Source organism: Conger conger, chromosome 4 (genome assembly GCF_963514075.1).
Source record: "Conger conger chromosome 4, fConCon1.1, whole genome shotgun sequence".
Classification (NCBI taxonomy): Eukaryota; Metazoa; Chordata; class Actinopteri; order Anguilliformes; family Congridae; genus Conger; species Conger conger.
The window spans coordinates 35,816,213-35,837,481 of NC_083763.1; the positions used below are offsets into that span (position 1 = coordinate 35,816,213).

At 38.9% G+C, this 21,269-nt stretch overlaps 1 protein-coding gene across 1 annotated transcript in view; it reads left to right on the plus strand.

The window, feature by feature from the left end:
- LOC133126606 (transmembrane protease serine 7-like) overlaps positions 1-21,269 on the plus strand; it is a 67,674-nt gene that overhangs the window by 21,679 nt on the left and 24,726 nt on the right. Inside the window, exons 4-8 of the mRNA XM_061238950.1 lie at positions 4,930-5,054; positions 5,219-5,331; positions 5,611-5,717; positions 8,531-8,667; positions 17,368-17,475. Coding sequence (XP_061094934.1) covers positions 4,930-5,054; positions 5,219-5,331; positions 5,611-5,717; positions 8,531-8,667; positions 17,368-17,475 — 590 coding nt within the window. The remainder of the gene's footprint in view (positions 1-4,929; positions 5,055-5,218; positions 5,332-5,610; positions 5,718-8,530; positions 8,668-17,367; positions 17,476-21,269) is intronic.

Genomic DNA, 21,269 nt, shown 5'->3' on the forward strand with positions numbered 1-21,269 from the left:
TTATTTTTAAAAGCGGAAAAACCCAACGCTGGCGGCGGGGGGGCACCCGCATCGCAGGCTCGTAGCTCGCCGCCCCGGTACCATGGAGTGAATTGAGGGCGGGGCACACTTTTGCAACAAAAAAAGGCATACGCCCCGCAAAGCGGAGCCAGTTTGCACGCCCAAGCGCACGGCCGCGGGGATGCGATTTTTCAAAGGGGTAGCGAGGGGTACAGGAGAGAGGTTCTCGAGACGCGCCGCTTCCACGATCTGGCTCTCTAGCGGCCCACCGAGCGAGCTATGCCGCTTTCGGAGCCTCTCCTCCCAGGCTACAGACAAAAATCGTTGAACAACCTAATTAAGAGCCTATTAATTCACATAACTTGATCAGTTTAAACATTTTTTACCCTTTTTATGTAGTTTTTTGCAATATAGCACAATAAGACAATTAAGAGGGTAAATAATTCCCATAGACACAAAAAGCACATAATTAAGTAGAACTAACAACCTGTTAAAATTCTGGGATTGCAGATCTGATTGGAACAAAAACCAGCATACACTGGGGGCCCCCAGGACCAAGTGTTATGTTCCTGAGTTCTGTCTGTTAGTTTATCATTGTTTTTTATCATTATTTTTGTATTTATTATTTTTCATATTCATGTTCTGTTTTATATTCATCGTCTTTGCACTCATCTTCCCCTGCGATGTCCGAGTCTGAATGTTTACAAGCCCAGTCACTCCCCTGTCTGCGTGTTCCACTATTCGGGTGTTTACAGTAGTTCCAGGGTTGAACCTTCCTTCCAATCTTGCATTCCTTACTTCCTGCTTTCTCTCCATTTCATGTTTGTAGATAGCACTAATATACTAATCCCAACTAACATAGAATTTGTACAGTACTAATTTTACTAACACACTAATATGTTCAACAGACTAACATTCTCTAGTTTTGGGTATTTGTAATTTAAATCACGTAACTAACTTACTAACGCATCTCCAGTTTCAATTCTGTTCTGTAACTCCGCCTCCCTATTCTATCACTCATTACTTGCTTAGTTTCAGCGAAGTATTCACACCTGTCTCTCCGTATCTCTGCATCTCCTGATTTTGTGCAATTGTCTACTCCCTAGTCCGGAGCCGTTTGTATTACATGCGTGTCTTTGTGAATCCAGTCCGCATTTTTCGTTTCCCCCTTGTTGTTGTGCTATTACCCTTTCATGTGTTTGTTAGACCGTCCTCACTCCCATGCCCCGCCTAGTTTTTCTCATTCCCCTGTGTATTTATACCTGTCCTTTTCAGTTGCACCTTGCTAGTTTGTCTTGTCCTGTTTTTTTAATTTTTATTCTTACCCCTTGAATTCCTTCCCCCCCAGTTCTAGCCCTTTTGTTCCCAAGCCCTTGTTCCCTAGCCCTTGGCCCTTGTGGCGTTCCATCTTGTTTCATAGATTTTTGTATTTGGATTCCTGTTTATGACCCCTGCCTGCTTTTTGGACTCTTCTTTTGGATCAGCTTGTGTACTTTTGCCTGTGTGGACTGACCCGCTGGTTTTTGAACTTTGCCTGTTTGTGATTACGCTCTGTCTGCCCCTTCATCTGCCAGTAAACCTGCCATTTTTTCACATCCCTGTGTCTGCTTCTGGTTCCTCTGCTCTGCGTTGCGTGACACCAAGGTTGGAAACCTTGGCCATAATTACCACAAACCCACACAATAAAGTTCTATTATTACTCATAATATATATAATATATATTTACTCAATCTTAAATATAAGATCATAAGTTATTTTACCTTGCATATTGTTATTCTTAATGTAGTCAAAGAGAGAGAGAGAGACCAACCAACTGTTAATTTTACTGTAGTTCAATCTTACCTTTACTGTTTCAATTAATTCACAGAATTTTGCTTAACGCACAAATTCAGTCGACTAATATTCAAATCAACTTAAATTTATTTATTTGTATTTATTTTGTATACATTTATTCTATCTTTATTGTATCTGTTTACTGACAATTCTGACAATATGCATATTGCTTCATCATTCCAAAAAAGATTATTTTGGTAATTTGTTAGATGCTATTAAGCTTTCAGGCAAATTAGGCAGTAGATACACTTAGGGGTAGGAAAAGGTGAGCATTGCTGGGCTGAATGGCCTGTTCTCGCCGTTACCTTATGTTATGTTATGATAGAATGAGAAATAGATAGGGACCGGAGAGGCAGAAGGCTAAGTGTCCTATATTGTAGTGGAAAACAAAGAAAAACACAGGGATAGAAGCTTAAAGGCACGCATCCACCCAAATTTAATTTAATAGTTCATATATACTCAGTGACCACTTTGTACACCTATACACCGGCTTGCAAATGGAATTGCTTCAACACCATAGTTGAGACGGGTGCGTGGGGGGTTTGACCCAAAATGCACAACATCCCGTCAGGGCTCTATTCAGGGAATGTCCAGTGAGCGTAGTCAATAAACAAGCAAAGTTCATACACGTGAATTCCAGCCAAAACCAAAGTACAGTACCAAGGGAGAAGGCAGTTTCGTAATTGGTACACCATGCAAGAAGTCCAGTAACCAGGAAAGCTGTCAGCGGGGCAGTAGTATAGACGGACAGTAGGCAGGCTCGGGGTCGATGACGGCGCAAGAGTCAAGACCGAAGTCTACTCCGCGGGGCAAAAGCACAAAGACAGCAGGCAAAGTCGTGGTACAGGCAGGCAATGGTCAACAAAACAGAAGTCAATAATCTTTGGTCAATAAACAGGCTTGGATCGTAACGGGTAGACAATGGCTTGACAATGGCTTGACAATGGCTTGACAATGGCTGGACAATGGCTGGACAATGGCTGGACAAAACCGCTAAAACGTACGCTGACGAACAGGAGGCAACAATTTCGTAAAGACATGACATGGAACTGAGCTATATATGCGGGTATAGACAAGTGTAGACAATTAGCTTGAGAGCAGCATGAGAATGGAAATCAGGTGTTGACAGGATTGACAAGTTAACAAGATAATTAGTAATCGTTAGAAATAAACCTATCCTGCCCTAGCGTTAGTAAATTAGTAAATGGCATGCACAAGAAACGTAAGGTAACATGAACATATGGCTAGAATGTTAGTATTGCCCAATCCTGATCTGAAATTAGTTCATTAGTAAGAAGACAAAGGAAATTGAAACAATTAGGGAAGTGTGAGTGGCAGAAAGGGAGAGAGAAAAAGCATGAATGCAAGGTTTGCAGAAAGACACGAAAAAGTATATACTAATCAATGAACAGAACAACATAACATGAAACAACATGAATCGTGACTTAACAAGTTTGCGAAATATGACAAGAATAAACTACATAACGTGGCAAGACAAGACTAACAATTAAATCATAACAACTAAACATGAAACGGCGAGACTAGACTAACATAATACGTGACATGACAATAACGTAACTAAGACAATAACTAAACATGAAACATGACGTGACAAACATGAAACGTGACAATAGTATTAACAGTAGTAGCAATAGTCCACTAATTTGCTGGAATCACACAGCATTTTCTGTCGGAAATGCACATCTCTAGTTATAATGAGTGATTGTAGAACAATGACTTCAATGTTCTACTTCCGTTTTATCCGAATACAAATAATTTTGCTACCTCAAAATACAAATCTGCCAATCCACCTTCAGCATGTCAAATAACATCAATCTACAACTTATCCAATACAAGGTATTACATCGTACATATATCACAGGTCACAAAATGCATGTAATGGGTTTTACTAATTCACAGCTCTGTACATAATGTCAACTTCCCACCCTTGACAGCTATATCCATCCCCTATGGTCCTGCCCACCAGTCCAGAGTTTCTGGGTAGATATAACCACTAAATTATCACAACTTATGGCTTGCAATATACCACTTACCCCATCCACATGCCTGCTGTCTCACCATAACAAACAGTGATTATTAATATTATTATTATTATTTTATTACTCATCCATTTACTTTTGTTTATTTTGTCTTATTTTGTTATTTACTATTATTATTTTTATGTTTCTTTTCTTTTTGATATACATATAACTAATATATATATATATATTTTGATGGTGTCCACCTGCCTGCCTGTTTGGCCTGGCACTTTTTCTTCAATTTTGTATAGAAATAAAAATAAAGTTAAGACTGTCTGTTCTGGCTCCACGGTGGTGGAACGAACTCCCCGTTGAGTTCAGAACTATAGAATCTCTCCCCACCTTCAAGCGCAAGCTGAAGACGCACCTCTTCAAGCAGCACCTCTCCCCATCCCTCCCTACCTCCCTGTGAACCTTAATTGTTGTCTCTGTGACTTGCTTTGTGTATCGGTATTTTTAATTGGCTAGGTAAGCAGTGTTTGGATAGTTAACTTTGGTGACTTTTGCTCTGTTTGTTTGTTTGTTCAAAAAAAAAAAAAAAAAAAAAAAAGCCCCTTGTCCTTATCTTTGTTGTACAGGTAGCAGTTGAAATTGTACTTACCTCTAGGGTCTTTCAGCGAACTTATCCCTGGTTATGGGTATGCACTTTGTTGTACGTCGCTCTGGATAAGAGCGTCTGCCAAATGCCAATAATGTAATGTAATGTAATGTAAAAGACCCCCCGAAGCCCAGGGGGGGTAGCTATGAATTACAGCAGCAGTGAAAAAAAGGACAAAATGACCACGTTCACGTGATATGTCACATTGGCCAATCATGGGCCATGGAAAAATCACCATTTTGAGAAGGCAGTTTCACTTCTAGTTATTATACCATTCTGTGGTTTTGAATTTATGTTTTTTTTTCTTGGCAAAAAAAGTCCGGGACCAGAAGGAAAATGCCTGGCTTTCATAATGTTGAAATGTGGCACCATGGCTGTTTCTGGGACTACAATCTACACCCATCATGTGCTTTCTGTTCTATCCCTCAAGGGGTCTGACCTGAATGTTTTTTGCTACAGGTTGTGTGGACCTGTGTCCCATGGCCTGTCCCTGGTTTCCACAGGCAATGTGATGCTTCTGTCCTTCAGACTAGTGCAGGGAAGTAAGAGCTTTAGAGGACACTTCCAGGCCATCGCTGAGGAAAGTGAGTTCCCCCTCCCCACTCTGGAAATGTGTGTGTGTGTGCGCATGTGTATTTTCAATGGTGTGTGTGTGTATCTATTGGTGTTCAATTCTGTTCAATGGTGTGTGTGTGTGTGTGTATTCAGTAGTGTGCATGTGTGTATTCTTGTTGCTGTGCCCTTACAGGCTGCTTCAGTGTGATCCAGTTGGAGTCAAAAAGTGGATTTAGTGGAGAAATCAGCAGCCCCTTTTACCCTAGCCTGCTGCCCCCTTACTGTACCTGCACCTGGCACTTTCAGGTAACCCTCACTGCCACAATCCCATGGCACATTCTAACCAATTTGAGAGAAAGTTTGAATCCATATAGGCCCATCCCAATGATCCCAATGAATGCTGAGTGTTAAACAGATTTTATCTGCAATTCATTTGTCATTTTGTCAGATTAGCACAGTTCAGATAAGACTGTGTCGTGCTTTTGCTTTATAAAGTCTTACTGTTGCAATAAATAGTCTGGAATAAATTAATGTATGTAAAAATATAAAATGTAATTAATGTTTAATTTATGTTTTGTTTTACAGAGCCCACATCCTTCTCTTGGTGTAGCCCTGACATTTAAAAACTACATGCTGAATCAGAAAGACCTGAGGAGCTGCAAACATGGCTGGTGGAAAGTGAATGAGAGCATGTAAGAATGTTGTGTTGAAAACACAAGCTTTAACTTTGTTTTCCGCATACATTTGTCCAAAAGCTTTACAAAGTTATATTTATCCTCTGTATAACATCACTTGCTCTCCCTTATATACAAAATGAGTTGTTGCAGTAGGTGGCAAGAAGGTATGAGCAGTGATGGATGCAAATGAGGTTGCAAGTGGAGACACATGCACATTTGAAAAATCAGTTAAAGTATCTGCTCTCAGCCAATAGGGGGGCCAAGGTTGATGTACAGGTGCATCTCAAAAAATTAGAATATCGTGGAAAAGTTAATTTTTTCCGTTATTCTGTAAAAGGGAAACTTTCATATATTCTAGATTCATTACACAAAGTGAAATATTTCAAGTTTTTTTTGTTTTAATCTTGATGATTACGGCTTACAACAAAAATCCACTATCTCAAAATATTAGAATATTACATAAGACCAATTAAAAAAAGGATTTATAATACAGAAATGTCGACCTTCTGAAAAGTATGTTCATCAATTCACTCAATACTTGGTCAGGCAAGCATGGGGAAGACTGCTGACTTGACAGTTGTCCAGAAGATACTCATTGACACCCTCCACAAGGAGGGTAAGCCACAGAAGGTCATTGCTGAAAGGGCTGGTTGTTTGCAGAGTGATGTATCAAAGCATATTCATGGAACGTTGACTGGAAGGGAAAAATGTGGAAGGAAAAGGTGCAGAAGCAACAGCGATGACCAAGGCCTTGAGAGGATTTTCAAGCAAAGTCGATTTAAGAACTTGGGGGAGCTTCACAAGGAGTTTTGCTTGCAAAAAAGCAAGCTAAACACGACAAATTAATCAAATGTGGAGTTTCAAAATACCACCATTTTTGCATAGTTTGGTCAGTTAACAAGCACCCCCCAGTTAAATCATCTTTGACTAGCGTGACACATTTGGACAATAGCGAGCATGAACTCAAGGATACTTGTGAACATTTCACTACTGAAAATTAGTATTCTGTCATAGCAGCAAGATAAACCGAGAAATAGCCTGAAGGTATTCCAGTACAGTGGTTAAAAATTCAGCTCACTTAATAGTGAAATAAACAGGAGGAGTTCTTGTAATCATACCACATATGATGGCAGAGCGGGTGGCGGAGATAGCAGTATCAGCACTTCCCATGTAAGTTCACAAAGTTACTTACTACATCATGCTGGAACATGATGAGATTGAGCACCTCGAGAGCTTTATTGATCAATATTATTTTTAAATGAGTTCTAAAAAAAGACGCACATTTTGATGATGTCTTCTTACAAATACTTGGGATTTTATCTTGATGAAGCCCTGTCTTTTCACCCTTTCCACTTTGGTCCCCATGAAGGCAATTTCAGCCTGTTTTATACTACTCCTATAAAAGTGTAAATATCCAAAAAACGATTTACTGCACACACGTTTGAAGACTTAAATTCACCTTCACCGTGTGTTTTATTCACATATATGAGAGTATGTTTTATAAAGCTGCCCAAGCATTGAAAAAGCTCTCCAAAAAGTATTACTCACCCTAACAAACCTGCATCACATTTAAAATGGAACTTTATTAGATTAAGATTAGGTTAACCACAGCCCCGAGAGCCCCGTTAGCCAGTAAAATTATGGGTTTATCTATAGCTAATCCAACACAAACGCTCACTTGATGTTTTACGCGTAGTAATATTCAAGCTGCTATGCAAACCCAGCGACTTTCCTAAATTGTCTGTCGCCAGGATGACGAGTAGTCATCGATATTAGTTCAAGACGATATTTGCTTAGGTATAGTCCCTGCAATAACAAAATGGCTGAACGGATTGCAAAACAAACTTCAATGTTAGAAAACAGTCGTAACTTCATATTTGGCACCATAAATTTGTCTGTATCGAATCACTTGCAAAACAAACACGTATTTCTACCAATGTGTATATGCCTTTTATTGTCTGTGGTTGTAAACCGGTAAGCGTGGCATGGGAGAGCCTGTAGTTTCATTGCCCTGCATTGCAAATAAGAGGTTGATACGGATCAAAACTGCTGTTCTAGCTAGCCTTTTTAACAATCTGGCATCGCTGTTTTGTGGTTTTATTACATTACAGCGTTTTTATTATGTCACAGTCTTATATGATATAAATATGAAAGCAACAATGATTTGAGATCGTCTCAACGACAAGAGGGCACAGTGGATGGGGTTAAGCTTCACATTGAACAGCTCACTAAACAGCTTAAATTTAAGCTGGGTTTTCATATTTAATGATTTAATTCAGGCACCAGGCCACAATGATTAAACTAAACATGCAGTATTAAAATTTTCTATGATTTTCATAACATTACGTCTCTGACATTTTTCTTTTTAATGTCATAGAAGTAACATTATGATTTTGTAATTGATTATATGTGCAGGGTCCCATGAAGATGATGTGCCTCCTTTCAGGTCACACCTGTTTCTGTTTGCTGGTTTTTCAGTCCTTATAAGTTTAAGACAAATGCTTTTGGGCTTATGGCTGTGTTGATTTAATTGCATATGCCCAGCTAAGGAGTGTGCTACACTCACAAATGGGGAGTTGGTGATATCTGGAGCCATTATTTGTTCAATGCAGCTAAAAGAGTGAGTTAAATATGATAGGCAGGAGAACTCAGACTCTTCTCATCTTCATATGCACAATGTTAATACATTGCAGATTTAGATTTTTTTTTTTATTGAAGCCTGTGTCCAATTCCCTCATTCAAATCCCATGGTTGAAATTTCCCTATTTGAATTAAATGACTTTGTGCCATTTCTAGTGAAATGCGCTAACATATTTTCCTTTCTGCAGATATTGTGGCAGCCACATTGGCCATACCACTGTGTTCCACATTCCGGATCCTAACCCAGCGGTGGTGTTCCGGTGCAGCTCCCGCAGAGCTGACCCACCTATCACCGCCACATACCACACCTTCAACATCAGCCAGCGTGAGAGACAGAATGCCTGATATCCCCAGCCTCCTCTTCTTATTTTTATGATTAATAAACCGTGTTCCCTGAGAAAATATTTTGGAGGGAGGGTGCTTGGGTTTCTGTGAGGCTGGATGGCGCAGTATCTCATACTCAAACATTTATTTCATTGACAACATTACGATTAACAGACCTGATAAAAACAACTACAGTGCAAATACAGTGCTTCATTGGGACGTTGGATGTGGGGAGAAGCATCTGCCAAATGACCCAATTGTGAATGGAGAAAAATAGCTCCATGGCCCACAAGTTAGGCATACAAGTTTGGTCCTGGAGGCCCTCTTTGTCTCAGGTGGTTATAATTTGGCTCAGGTGGTTAAGAGTAGTCGTCTGGAAGTCGGAGGGTTGCCAGTTCGATCCCACCCTGGGTGTGTTGAAGTGTCCCTGAGCAAGACACTTGACCAAATGCTCCTGACGTGCTGGTTGGTGCCTTGCATGGCAGCCAATCGCCGTTGGTGAGTGAATGTGTGTAAGAATTGGTGAATGAGAAGCATCAATTCTACATCGCTTTGGATAAAGGTGCGATATAAATGCCAACCATATATCCACAGAGAGTTTCCAGAGAGTAAAATATCTGCTATTATCAAGGTACAGTACAATGCTCTATTCATTTTTTACAGTAGCCAGTTTTTTTCCACACCTGAATGACTCACCTACCATTTCACATGTTGAAGTTACCAGAACTGGGTATGTATCATTCTTAATTTAACATTACATATCAATAGTTTGGTCTAAACAACAATTGGACTACCTAAATATAACAACAACTAGGCTAGCTAAATGTAACTAGCCTGTCTGACTTGTTTTTAAGCGGCAAAGTGGCGATTGGAACCACACACATTTTTAGGCAGCAACTATATATAATAACAAAATAACAATAATGATATCATTAACAAAAATAGTATTATCATATCCAACAATATGATAATTTATTTGTAAGGATTTCCTTTTCTCCTACTCCTTTTTATTTATTTCTTCCTTTTTTTTCTCCCCCCAATATGGCCTAACACCAACCCTCAGCCTGCCAGACTTTTCCCCACCTTGAGCCATACAAACTATATTTATCATGTCTCTGAGATACCAAGGTTTCTACTCTGCTGTGATGTTTTACAATTTATTTAATTTGAATAGTTTTATATATCATATTTCCAGGGAGGGGCACATCAAAAAGCTGTTCCCATTTTGTGACGGACTGTTCAGAGGACCCAGACGCAGACCAGGGAGTATGCAGAAAACGTTGTATTTAATCAGTCCAAAGTCAAAGCCAGGTATTCCAGTAACATACAATGCCAGAATCGAGATGCAAAAGAATAAACCAAGAAACAAGGCCGGGTTCCCGATAACGGTGTCTCTTAGCGCTTTATGAAGACTCTCAAAGGTACTACCTTACTAAAGTTGTTCACTTTTCTATGTGTGTTCCCCGAACTATCACTTAAGGTTAAGGGATAGCTTCAACGTACGACGTTACTAGGCCCATCGACTCTCTCTAAGATGTTTAGACATACTTTTTTATTTAGCTCTTCATTTTTTTTTTCATTATTGGAAAATGTTTGTGGCGTCTTTCAACTATCTCCAGTGGATACTGTTCATGCATGGAGAAGGGCTTGCCTTTTAACTTGTGGCCTCTGTCAAGGATTGCCATCTTAGCATTAAAACTAGTGAATTTTGCCACAATTGAACTAGGTTTGTTGGAATCCTGTTTTTTTTCGCTCTATTCCATGAACTCGTTCAAATGAAATTTCTTCAGCGACTTGATTGGTTTTTTTGAAAAAGCTCTTTTATGAAAAAGTTTCTCAGTATGCAGATTTTTTTACCCCAATCCTCCTCTTTTATGCCCTTAAACACCATGTTTTCTCTCATGCTCTTGCATCGGAGGTCTAGGATATCCACCTTGAGATGCGCTTTCTCCGCGATACTTTGCAAGTTTACCACGCTTGCCTTGAGTGTGACATTTTCTTTTTTAAGATCCTCAATGAGAATGTTGTTAAACTAAGCAACCATTTTCACTTCGGCTAGATCCTGCATCACGTCATGTAAGATGTCTGGCTTTTTTAAGTGCTCACATATTAATTTCAACATGATGCGGTCTGCCTCGGTGAACTCCTCGGTCTTCAAACTGGTTGGGAGTTAGGGAGGGCAAAGTGGAGCTTTAGAATGTAGACCGCTGCGTGTGCACGTGAGCTCGCCAATACATTTCTCACAGAAAACGTAATTTGTCCACTTTTTTACTTCACAGAAGCGGTGATAAAACTTAGTAGTATGTTCTATACCTTTACTGGTCCCCGTATGAGGTTAGTGTGATGTAGCTAGCATAAACAAATAGCAAAAAACCCATACAATTTGCTTTTTAAGGGCACTTGGTCATGCAAACTATATAAATTAAAGCATTCGATTACGGTCAGTGGCACCAAAAATTTTCATTGCACCGTCCATAAATGACAAAATTCCCACTATAGGATCTATTTAAATATTTTAAAAGTTATATATTTTCTGAATCATCATCGTTTTCTCTTGTGCACTGTGAGTGAAGCAGCGGGATCTGGATCTACAATTGCAATGTAAATTACGTCAGAAGGATTCAGTATGGTTATTTGCTACCTAAACTTAGCGGTATCACTCGAAATCATTCACATGATTGTAGCCTGACATGTCTATTATCAAAATCCATTCAAACTATTCACCAATCAGCTGGCATATGTCCAGCGAAATATATTGACCTGGCAGAATTCTGAGAATTCCGACTGCCACCAACTGCCATGTATGAGCGCGTGAAGTCAACCGGTAAAAGCTATTGTTACATCACCATTTTCGAGCTCCATAAATCGGTGCCGTTGGGGTCCAGCATTTAACATTGATGGAATGCCGGTAAAATGTGCATTTAAAAGCCACACAAAGTCATTTTAACACATTCAAATTCCACATAACCACATAAACACGTTAATTTAAGGTTAAACTGAATATGAAAGTCCTTCATTAAAGAAATGGATGAAAAGAGGTTTGAAGCTCTTGAGCATAGAAATGCATTAAACTGGTCTCCAATGCTATGTAGGGATGTGGATAAAGCATGGGAACACTTTATATGTTTGTTCTTCATGGTGGTGGGCAAAGTTGCTTCTATTAACATAATAACAGGGAATAATAGTAATATTTTAGAAACTATTTAACTAAATTTGCACCCCAATCATGTATTGGAAATTTTTGAATCTGGTTTTAGACCCTTCCACAGCACTGAAACAGCCCTGGTCAAAGTACTCAATGACCTACTCCTCGCTTCTGACAGTGGCTGCATCTCTGTACTTGTGCTTCTTGATTTAAGTGCAGCATTCGACACAGTTGACCACCTGATCCTGTTGGATAGACTTGAAAATCTTGTAGGCCTCCGTGGACAGGCTCTCTCTTGGTTTCAATCATACCTATCAGACCGATATCAATCCTCTTATCAATCCAGGGTTAGATACGGAGTACCACAAGGATCTGTGCTTGGGCCCTTGCTTTTCTCTCTAAATCTGCTTCCCCTGGGACAAGTTATTCGCAAACATGGCATTAACTTCCACTGCTATGCTGACGACAGACAGTTGTATTTATCAGTCAAACCTGAGGAAGTTGTCCAGCTGTCGAAAATGGAAGCTTGTCTTAAAGACATGAAGATATTTTTTAGGCCTTTTTCAGCTTTTATTGGACAGTATATAGTATAGAGAGACAGGAAGAATGGGAGCGAGAGAGAGGGGAAGACATGCGACAGATGTCGGACGGTCGGATTAGAACAAGTTATTGGATATTTATGTACTTTTATTTAATCTGGTTTTCTGTTTAAAACCATTCTTTCTACAAACCGGTGTCAACCAGTGGCAGATGGGTTCCCCGACTGAGTCAGTTTCTGCTCAAGGTTTCTTGCTGTTAGAGTTTTTTGCCACTGGTGCCCTAGGTGTACTCTTAGGACCCGGTTTCTCTGTAAAGCTGCTTTGTGACAAAGGGCCTTGTTAAAAGTGATATACAAATATACAAATTGATTGATTGATTGAAAAAAAACCATACCATAACTTCTTGTAAGTCAGAGAAAAAAAGAAAGGATTTATTTATTAACATCACATACAAACAAACCAAACGTTCCACTGAAATGGTCTAAAGCTGTAGCATTTTATTACCATCGATTCTCCAAATCCTACCCTCTTATGAGCAAACAATTATACAACCTCATTCTCCGAACATTAGGCTACTATTGTAAAATATTGATACATTTTTATTTTAAAGTTTGGATTGCTTGAGGCCTACAATATAATGTAGGTCTACTCAGAAACAATAAGGTTAGTACAAGCACATAAAATTGTAGTTCATTATCCTAGAACGATTTTCTTCTGGGATTGAACTCAGTGGAACTGATCTCACACTTCAGCTCTCTTTGTTGTGTCTTTATTGAAAAGTTGCTTCCTCCTGAATTTTGAAATCAAAAAGGTTGTAATGATTACATTAAGTTCTCATGACTACCATAGAAGTTGAAAAACATAGCTATACAGTTAGCAAGCAAGGAAATTTGTCAAAAGGGCCAGCTTGTTTGTTGCAACTATGTATGAAACGAGAGCACAAATAAAATGTATTATATTTTCAGCATAGCCAAGAGTACTTAAAAATGTGCCTGTCCCAGAGCGCAATACAGTATTTGCAGGGTTTGCTCGACTTTGCAAGGTATTAATCGCTGGTAAATGATTCCATCATGACTAAATCGGAGGCACTCATAAAAAGGTCTTGTCTTTCTGGAAAAACACATTCCCTCAATGCTCTTCTTACAAAGATAGCTTGTTTAAGTGTGATTTCACCGGGTGGTTTATGTAGGCTACACAGGCACAATGTTTGAGATGTTTATCTCCAAGGAGGAGATAAGAATATCGAGCAGGAGATGGCAGTTCATTACATTCGCTATAAAAGCAACGGAAGGTTCGGAACTAAAGGTAAATAATTTATTTAAATGATTAGCCTATAGTAAGCAGGACAATGACATGAAATGATCTTTGCTAGCTAGCTAACATTAGCTTTTGACTTTCTGAGATAGCCAGTGATAGCCTAAGTGATTGATGTCAAAGTTCATTTTTTACATTGCATTACATTTTTGGCATTTAGCAAATGCTCTGATCCAGAGCGACGTACAGTTGATTAGACTTAGAAGGAGACAGTCCTCCCCTGGAGCAATGCAGGGTTAAGGGCCTTGCTCAAGGGCCCAACGGCTGTGCGGATCTTATTGTGGCTACACCAGGATTAGAACCACCGACCTTGTGTGTCCCAGTCATTTACCTTAACCACTACGCTACAGGCCGCCGATTTTAACAGTGATCCTTTTAGCTTGGCTGTTTTCTCTGCTTTCATAAGGACATTATAGTTGTTTTTTTGTCTTAACTTGGCTAGCTAGCTAGTAAAAATGATCATTGGATCAGTCAGCATCCTTTCCTTACTTATCGATATTTGATATACTTATAACTTTGCTAGCTTGGAAAGTGGGAGCACAGTCTGTCAATCACAGCTAATTGACCACGCCCTGACACGCCACAACAATTTGGGTGAATTTTATTGTGGGAAATGTTTTTTCAATTGACATTTAATACATGTTTTGTTGTTGCTTAAAGACAACTGCCAAGTATCACATTCAACCATCATGTTACTCCTTTAAAATATAAACATTGCAATCATTACAGTACTGTGACTCGCTACCATCGTTCTGTGCTCACTACTGATTGGGTACTGTGTCAGTGCTCGATGGGACCATCATTTCTAGGGTGCCCTTTTTGTGACAACCTTTCCCTCTGGCAAGTATTTTTAAAGAGCATAGGAGAGAGAAAGAGGGCAAGGTTCCAGCAAAGTGAATGGGAGGGGATACATCAAAATTGCATTAACGTCTAAATGCAGCACTCAACTTCATTACTCGACCATTTCATGTTTAAGCTGCTTTTCGTAGCCTAAGTAACATTCATTGTCATATGAAGGACAACAGAGTTTTGCGCCCAAATCGTAGTAATGCTAGTACATACAGCACAATGCATATATATAAGTATATTCACTGTATATACTTGTATATATGACCCTTGTCTGTAGAATAGGAATCAACAGCAAACTGCCTAGTATGTTCTTTATCATACAGTGCAGTTAGCAAGTTGATATTGTACTTATAGCCTAGCAACATTTGCTAACGTAACAAAGCCTACTGCCTTGATTCAAAGATCAGTCTTCTATGATATAAAACAAAGTTGATGTTGTATATGGTGCAGACAGTGTCTGAATTACTGTTAGCCTATGCTGATAGCAGCTAAGATTACTGATACACGAGTCATCATGAATACGAGCATCTGATTCACCTACTATCATCTGTAATAGGAATTAACTGCTTAGATGTCATTTATGTTAATATTTACTTAATATTTATTGCAAACAAAGCATGTTTATATGTTGATGCTGTATGGCACAGGTGTCAAACTCCAGTCCTGGAGGGCTGTAGTGTCTGCTGGTTTTTGGGGTGTTCTGGGTTCATTCAAGTCGTTGATTGGTTAAAGTATCCACACGCCTTGTTCTCAAGGCCTTAATTGGCCTTAATTGAAACTGATTGAAAGGAAACCACTAAAATCCGCAGACACTGCAGCCCCCTGGGAATTCAGTTTGACGCCCCCTGGGAATTCAGTTTGACGCCCCCTGGGAATTCAGTTTGACACCCCTGCTGTATGGCCTTGCTTTTATGTTTCCCACCCATGATGAAAAATATGTCATCAACACCCAAATACATTAAAGCATTTTTGAAAACATATTTGCAAAATTACATTTTGAGTTAAGTCTATCAAACCATTACTTTGACAATGATAATTCTGAATATAGCTGAAACAAATAAGCCAATGTGCATCAGGCAGTTTTAAGTTCACCCCCATTAATTTCTGCAGACAGAGGTCTGCTTTTCCAGAATTGATGACGGAATTAGCAAATTACCCCTGTACGCTGCACTCCATTTACCATTGGAAGTTAGAATTTCCCAGTTGAAATTTCTGACTTCTGACCTCCAAGCGTCCCAGGTGCACGAAGCCAAATGTAAACAAAAAACATGGCTGACTGTGAAATTACTTTTATGCAGAGAAGATAACTTTCAGAGATAATTTGCTCTAACCAGTTGACTAATAACATTGGCAACATTGTTTCACATCAATTCACGTGCAGAACAGGCTTAACTATATGACAGGATGTTTTATTTTAATGTCATGCAGGAACAAATACTTTGTGTTGCCTTTTAGTTGATTGTAAAAAAAAAAAAAAAAAATTTTTTAAAGGCCATTTAGGGAGAAAAAGTGAAAGGATTTAGATTGCCTTTTTAATCTCATTCCCAAATATATTCAGTGTATTGCAAAAACAATTGGCTGTTCCTATACATTTGGAGAGGACTGTACGTCATTTTCGTCACCACTTCATTTGCATAGCTACGCTAAAGAAGAACGTGGAGGACCAACAAGAAATGGATTTGATATTTAAAAAAATGTATTTTTCATATTTTCTCATTGTGACGTGTAATAGATTTATCGCTGAAGATTCCAAACCTGCGCTTATCTAATTTCTGACTAAAATCTGAACCAGTTTAAGTATTCTGCAAAATTAAGAACTCCACAATACACCCTTTACAGCGCATATACCAAGGCGTTGTTATTTAATATATAATCCTGTGCCCACTGACAGGACCATGGGGCACCGGCTTCTTGCGGGGTGGTGGTGGCTGAACAAATATAATGGACGGATACGTAGAACTTGAAACACTAATAGGCAGATAGCAAAAAGTAACACTCATTCCGCCCACAATGGCAGTTGAGCGCTTCGGGTACCTCGCTAACCCCGTAATCTTCATAGTACACCCCCAGGTCAAGTATTCACAGACAAACTGAAAGGCTCATTATCAACTGGTCATGACTTACTATTCGGTGAAACCAATCAAAATGTTACGCCCACCCAGTTTGATGGGTGCTGTTGACAGTTTTCATTATTTCACAGTGCAAACAAGATCGGAACAATTAATAAATGAAACAGTATACTACAATTAACTAATGTTGTTTTTAATTAATTACGAATGAATGAATTGTGGATTAAATTCATTGTTATTTTAATGAGTTATATGGGCCAATTTATTTATTTAATATTGGCAGTTCTAACCCTCCATATGATTCGAAGTTCAAATGTAATGTGAGTTTATTTTTATTTTTTGTATGCATTTACTTTGTGAACATTAGGTTAAAAAGATCTTGAGTTTAGTTATTTTAAAGGAAATAACATACTTGATTGTAGGGTAACCACATCTAAAACTTTTTTTTAACCACATTACATTATATTACATGGTATTTGGCAGACACTCTTAGGGTAAAGGGCCTTGTTCAAGGGCCCAATGGCTGTGCGGATCTTATTGTGGCTACAACCGCCGACCTTGCGGGTCCCAATCATCTACCTTAACCACTACGCTACAGGCCGCCCTAATCGGAATCTGAACCGGGAACCGTTAAGAACCAAACTCGATAAGCAGAACTGGAACGGGAGCTGGAACTGATGAAATCCTGACAATATTCTAGTAACCCTAGTGCTCAGTGTAATGAACACATTGCAGTAATACTACGACCACATTTATGAAGCTGTTTCTCCTTCTCTCTCCCACAGCCTGCCCTGATGGATACTTCCTGTGCTCCACGGGGCTTTGTGTGGACAAGAGACGCCGGTGTGATGGATTGGATGACTGCAGGGATGAGAGTGATGAGCTCTTCTGCTGTATGTAAAGAGATGGGCAAATCAGCTTTCTTGTTTGTCTGCAGGGGGTTGAGTCAGAACTCAACTGTTTGTGGAGGATATTGGGGTGGTGTCAGATTTTAAAGAGGTGGGTGAGGTGGGTGAGGTGGGTGGGGGGGGGGGGGTGCAAGTCAGAGCTTTGCTGTATGTATGGGGGGGCGCATTCTTTGGAAGAGGGTGGAGTTAGCTCTGCTTTACATGTAGAGTTGGGGGCAGTGTCAGAGCTTTGTTGCATGTTTACAGGTGGTGGAGCTCTGCATCCTGGATTATTGAGAGAAATTCACACAGATGCAGCAGATATAGTAAAGTTATTGTTGCAATAGATTTACAGTGGGGCCCAGAATAGTTGGTATCCCTGATCAGTGGTATAATTGATTTAATCAAGTATCAGGCAGTTTTGGCTGAAAATCTGAATCTTCCATAAGGCTGAACTGCTGTTGGTGGACTTTCCAGCAAGACGTTGTGCCTCATGCAAGAACAACTCATACAAACAGATTTGTTCTTAAATCACTTGTATGAGTGATTTAAAGTGCTTTCCTGTGTTATTGCCTCGGGCGCAGTGCCAAACACCACCTAATGTGACGCTAATGTGAGCACTATAATCCATTGCTTGCAATGTTCCGAAAGTAGGAAAGTAGGCATCAAAACTATCCGACTATCTAAAGATAGCCACAGTAAACGATAAATATTCATAACTTTGTTCTGTGCAATAACTGTCATTTCACAAATAATGATAATCGTAACTTCTCTCTGGAGCTGTGTGTCAAGGCGCACCCAAAGTCATTTTGTTGTCAAAACTCTAAAATTCTAAAATTATTGCTTTGAAACGAAGTGCATATTTACACATATACAGTCTCTTCATTTGACTATGTATGATAATATTATTTAAAAACTATCATTTTAACAGTTATGTCTGGCAATGCTGGTTAGGTCTCTCTCCAGCATTTGATTCTTTAATTGCTGCCCCGCTGAGGCTATTTTCTAAAAATGTTTCTTGAAGAACATTCATCAAGTTACAAACAATGTGTTGTTACTGTAATGTGAGGATAAATGGGGAGGTACCTGTGGGTAGGGCCTTTTGCTAACCTCAATACAATCGGATTGGCAAATTGTTATACAAAAATTGCAAATAAGAGGCTGAAAGCATCTAAACTGCTGTTCTCGCGAGCAGAGAGTCTTTTTAACAATCTGGCATTGGTGATTTGCGTTTTTTTTATGTTCGTTTTTTGTATTATATAAATATGTACGTGACAACAACAATGACTCAACCACAATTGGCCAAAGTGGATAGGATTAAACAAGCAATGATCAATACACCTACCATGATGTACTGGTTACTACCAACATCACTGAGCAATCTTATGTAAAGTTGTATGCTAAAAAGCCTTTTACAATTAATATCTTGGTAAACAGAAGCAAACCTGAACTGTAAATGTTAAACATGAGATATTTCTACGAATTGCTTTTTGGTTTTTATTTTACTGTTTTACTGTTTATACATTATTTTTATACATTATAAAAAAGGAAAAGGGAACCCTTTTGGATTCTTCTTTGTTACTTTTAAAAGAAGATTACTAAGGCTCAGACCCAGGTGATTTACTCTATTTCAGTGAGTCAGGTGAATATAATTCCAGGGCTGAACTTTTTATTCTGAAGTAACTCCATGACTTCTAAAGTATCCAACTACAGTGGCTGTCTCATCTGGTGTCAACAACCATGTGTTCCACATTTTTTGCGTCTGAGCAAAATGAGGAAAACTGGTGACTGTGCCATGCTCTGACATTTGTGTCATTTTAATAAACTTTATATACAGTGATTCCAAAGTGTTTCATATCTTTGTTTTCAGCATACACTCAGCTACAATAATATGGCAGCAGTAAGTAGATCAGAATATGTTGGTTGTAAATTGCTCTAGAATCTTCTATACATTTTTGTATCACTGAAATTTGTTAATCTAGGTCTTGGGTATCAAAAAATGACAAAATTACAAAATTAGTAGTGTTGTCACTACTATTTTTCAGCACCAGTTGACAATGGGAGGGCTGATGGCCTTTCTCTGAATATTTATGTGGTATGCAGTCCTGCCTGGTAAGTAGGCTTTTCACACCTGGGCTGACCCCTCCCTACCTCTAAGACAAAGCCTTTCCACAAAGCAATACTCAGTGAGCCATTTAAAAGACAGAACATAATACATTTTTTGACATTTATTGAAATCACCACATAAACTACATACAACGAAGATGCCATTCACAAACACCTCAAAGTTTTGCGTGCCACTTTTCAAAACAGTTCCTGTTTAGCTGCAGGCACAGGGCGACATCACACTCTTTGCAATTCCATAGAATGTTGCAGAGCATGCACGTCTTGCAAAAATACAGAGGTATTTTTTTTTGATGTAATGGTTAGAGTTGTTCATAAATTCAGAACAGAGTGGTAACTTACAAATGTGCATTACTGAACTGAACGAACACAGAGAGAAGTTGCAATACTGCACACCCAGTTTTAGAATCCTGGCTATGCCACTACATATCACGCATGTATTATTTTGAGATGCAATGGTTAGGTGTGGGAATTTAAAAATGTGCATATTACTGAATATTTAAATGAAGCTGGAGAAGTTGCAGTACACATGGAAGAAGTCCACTTTTGTGCCATTTACCGTAATGAAACGTGTTCTGTGATTAAAAAAAAAAAGATTCAAATAGGCTCAGGTCCTTATCTTTGTTGTACAGGTAGCAGTTGAAATTGTACTTCCCTCTAGGGTCTTTCAGCGCACTTATCCCTGGTTATGGGCATGCACTTTGTTGTACGTCGCTCTTACACTTCAAAAATGCCATTAATGTAATGTAATGTAAAAATGTTTACTTCAAAATAAGTGAAAAGCCGATGCTTCTGTATGTCATTGTAAACAACATGTTGTTATTACTTTTTTTTGGAGTCTGGCTACGTAGATAGGTTGCCTAAAAATCTAATACATATATGTGGGTAATGCAAAAGACCAAGGAGAAAGTTGCAAACGTGTGCGCCCATTTTCCACTCTAAAGAGAATCACTCAGTTCAGTTTAGTAAGCGATATCATGACCTTCCCTGTTTTTATTTTTAGCACGTTTAAAGTATTGAGCTACAGGTTTAATGGGGAATGAAAACTAGACCATAATAAACGTATAATTTAAATTCTGACAAGAAATTATGTAAAATGGATTTCTCTGATTTATGAGATTCGCTAGAAGTAAAAAAAAAAAAAAAAAAAAAACTTGTCTTCCATTGGAAAAAACAAATGAATCACAGACGTCCCTTGTTCTTATTAATCCCATTGTCCATCTATCCGACGGAACCCCCCAACAGAACTGTATATAATGTATTATAAAGGACATCACCATTTAGCCTCAAGCATTTCTCAAGCTTGAAGCATTTGTTGAATCTAACGTGGCGCTTCATATGAAAAACGTAAGAGAAATTTATTAAAAGAATACCAAAATGTTTTTGCATGAGGCCCAATGACAACAAAATATATCTCAAAATCCACACAGAAATGTGTGTGTACATAGACAAGAAAATCTTTGTTCTTCACTGGCCATCTCAGGCGCCAGACCAATCCAATAGAAAACCTGTGGGCTGAAGTGAAAAGGACAGTTGACCAAACCAAAGAATGTGAAGGATCCTGCAATGATCTGATCATCAAAATGTGTTTAACCTTATCAAGCATTACAGGAAAAGACTTGTCTTGGCAGAGGTGGCAAGTACTAAACCAATACGTATGCAACTTGATTTTAGTG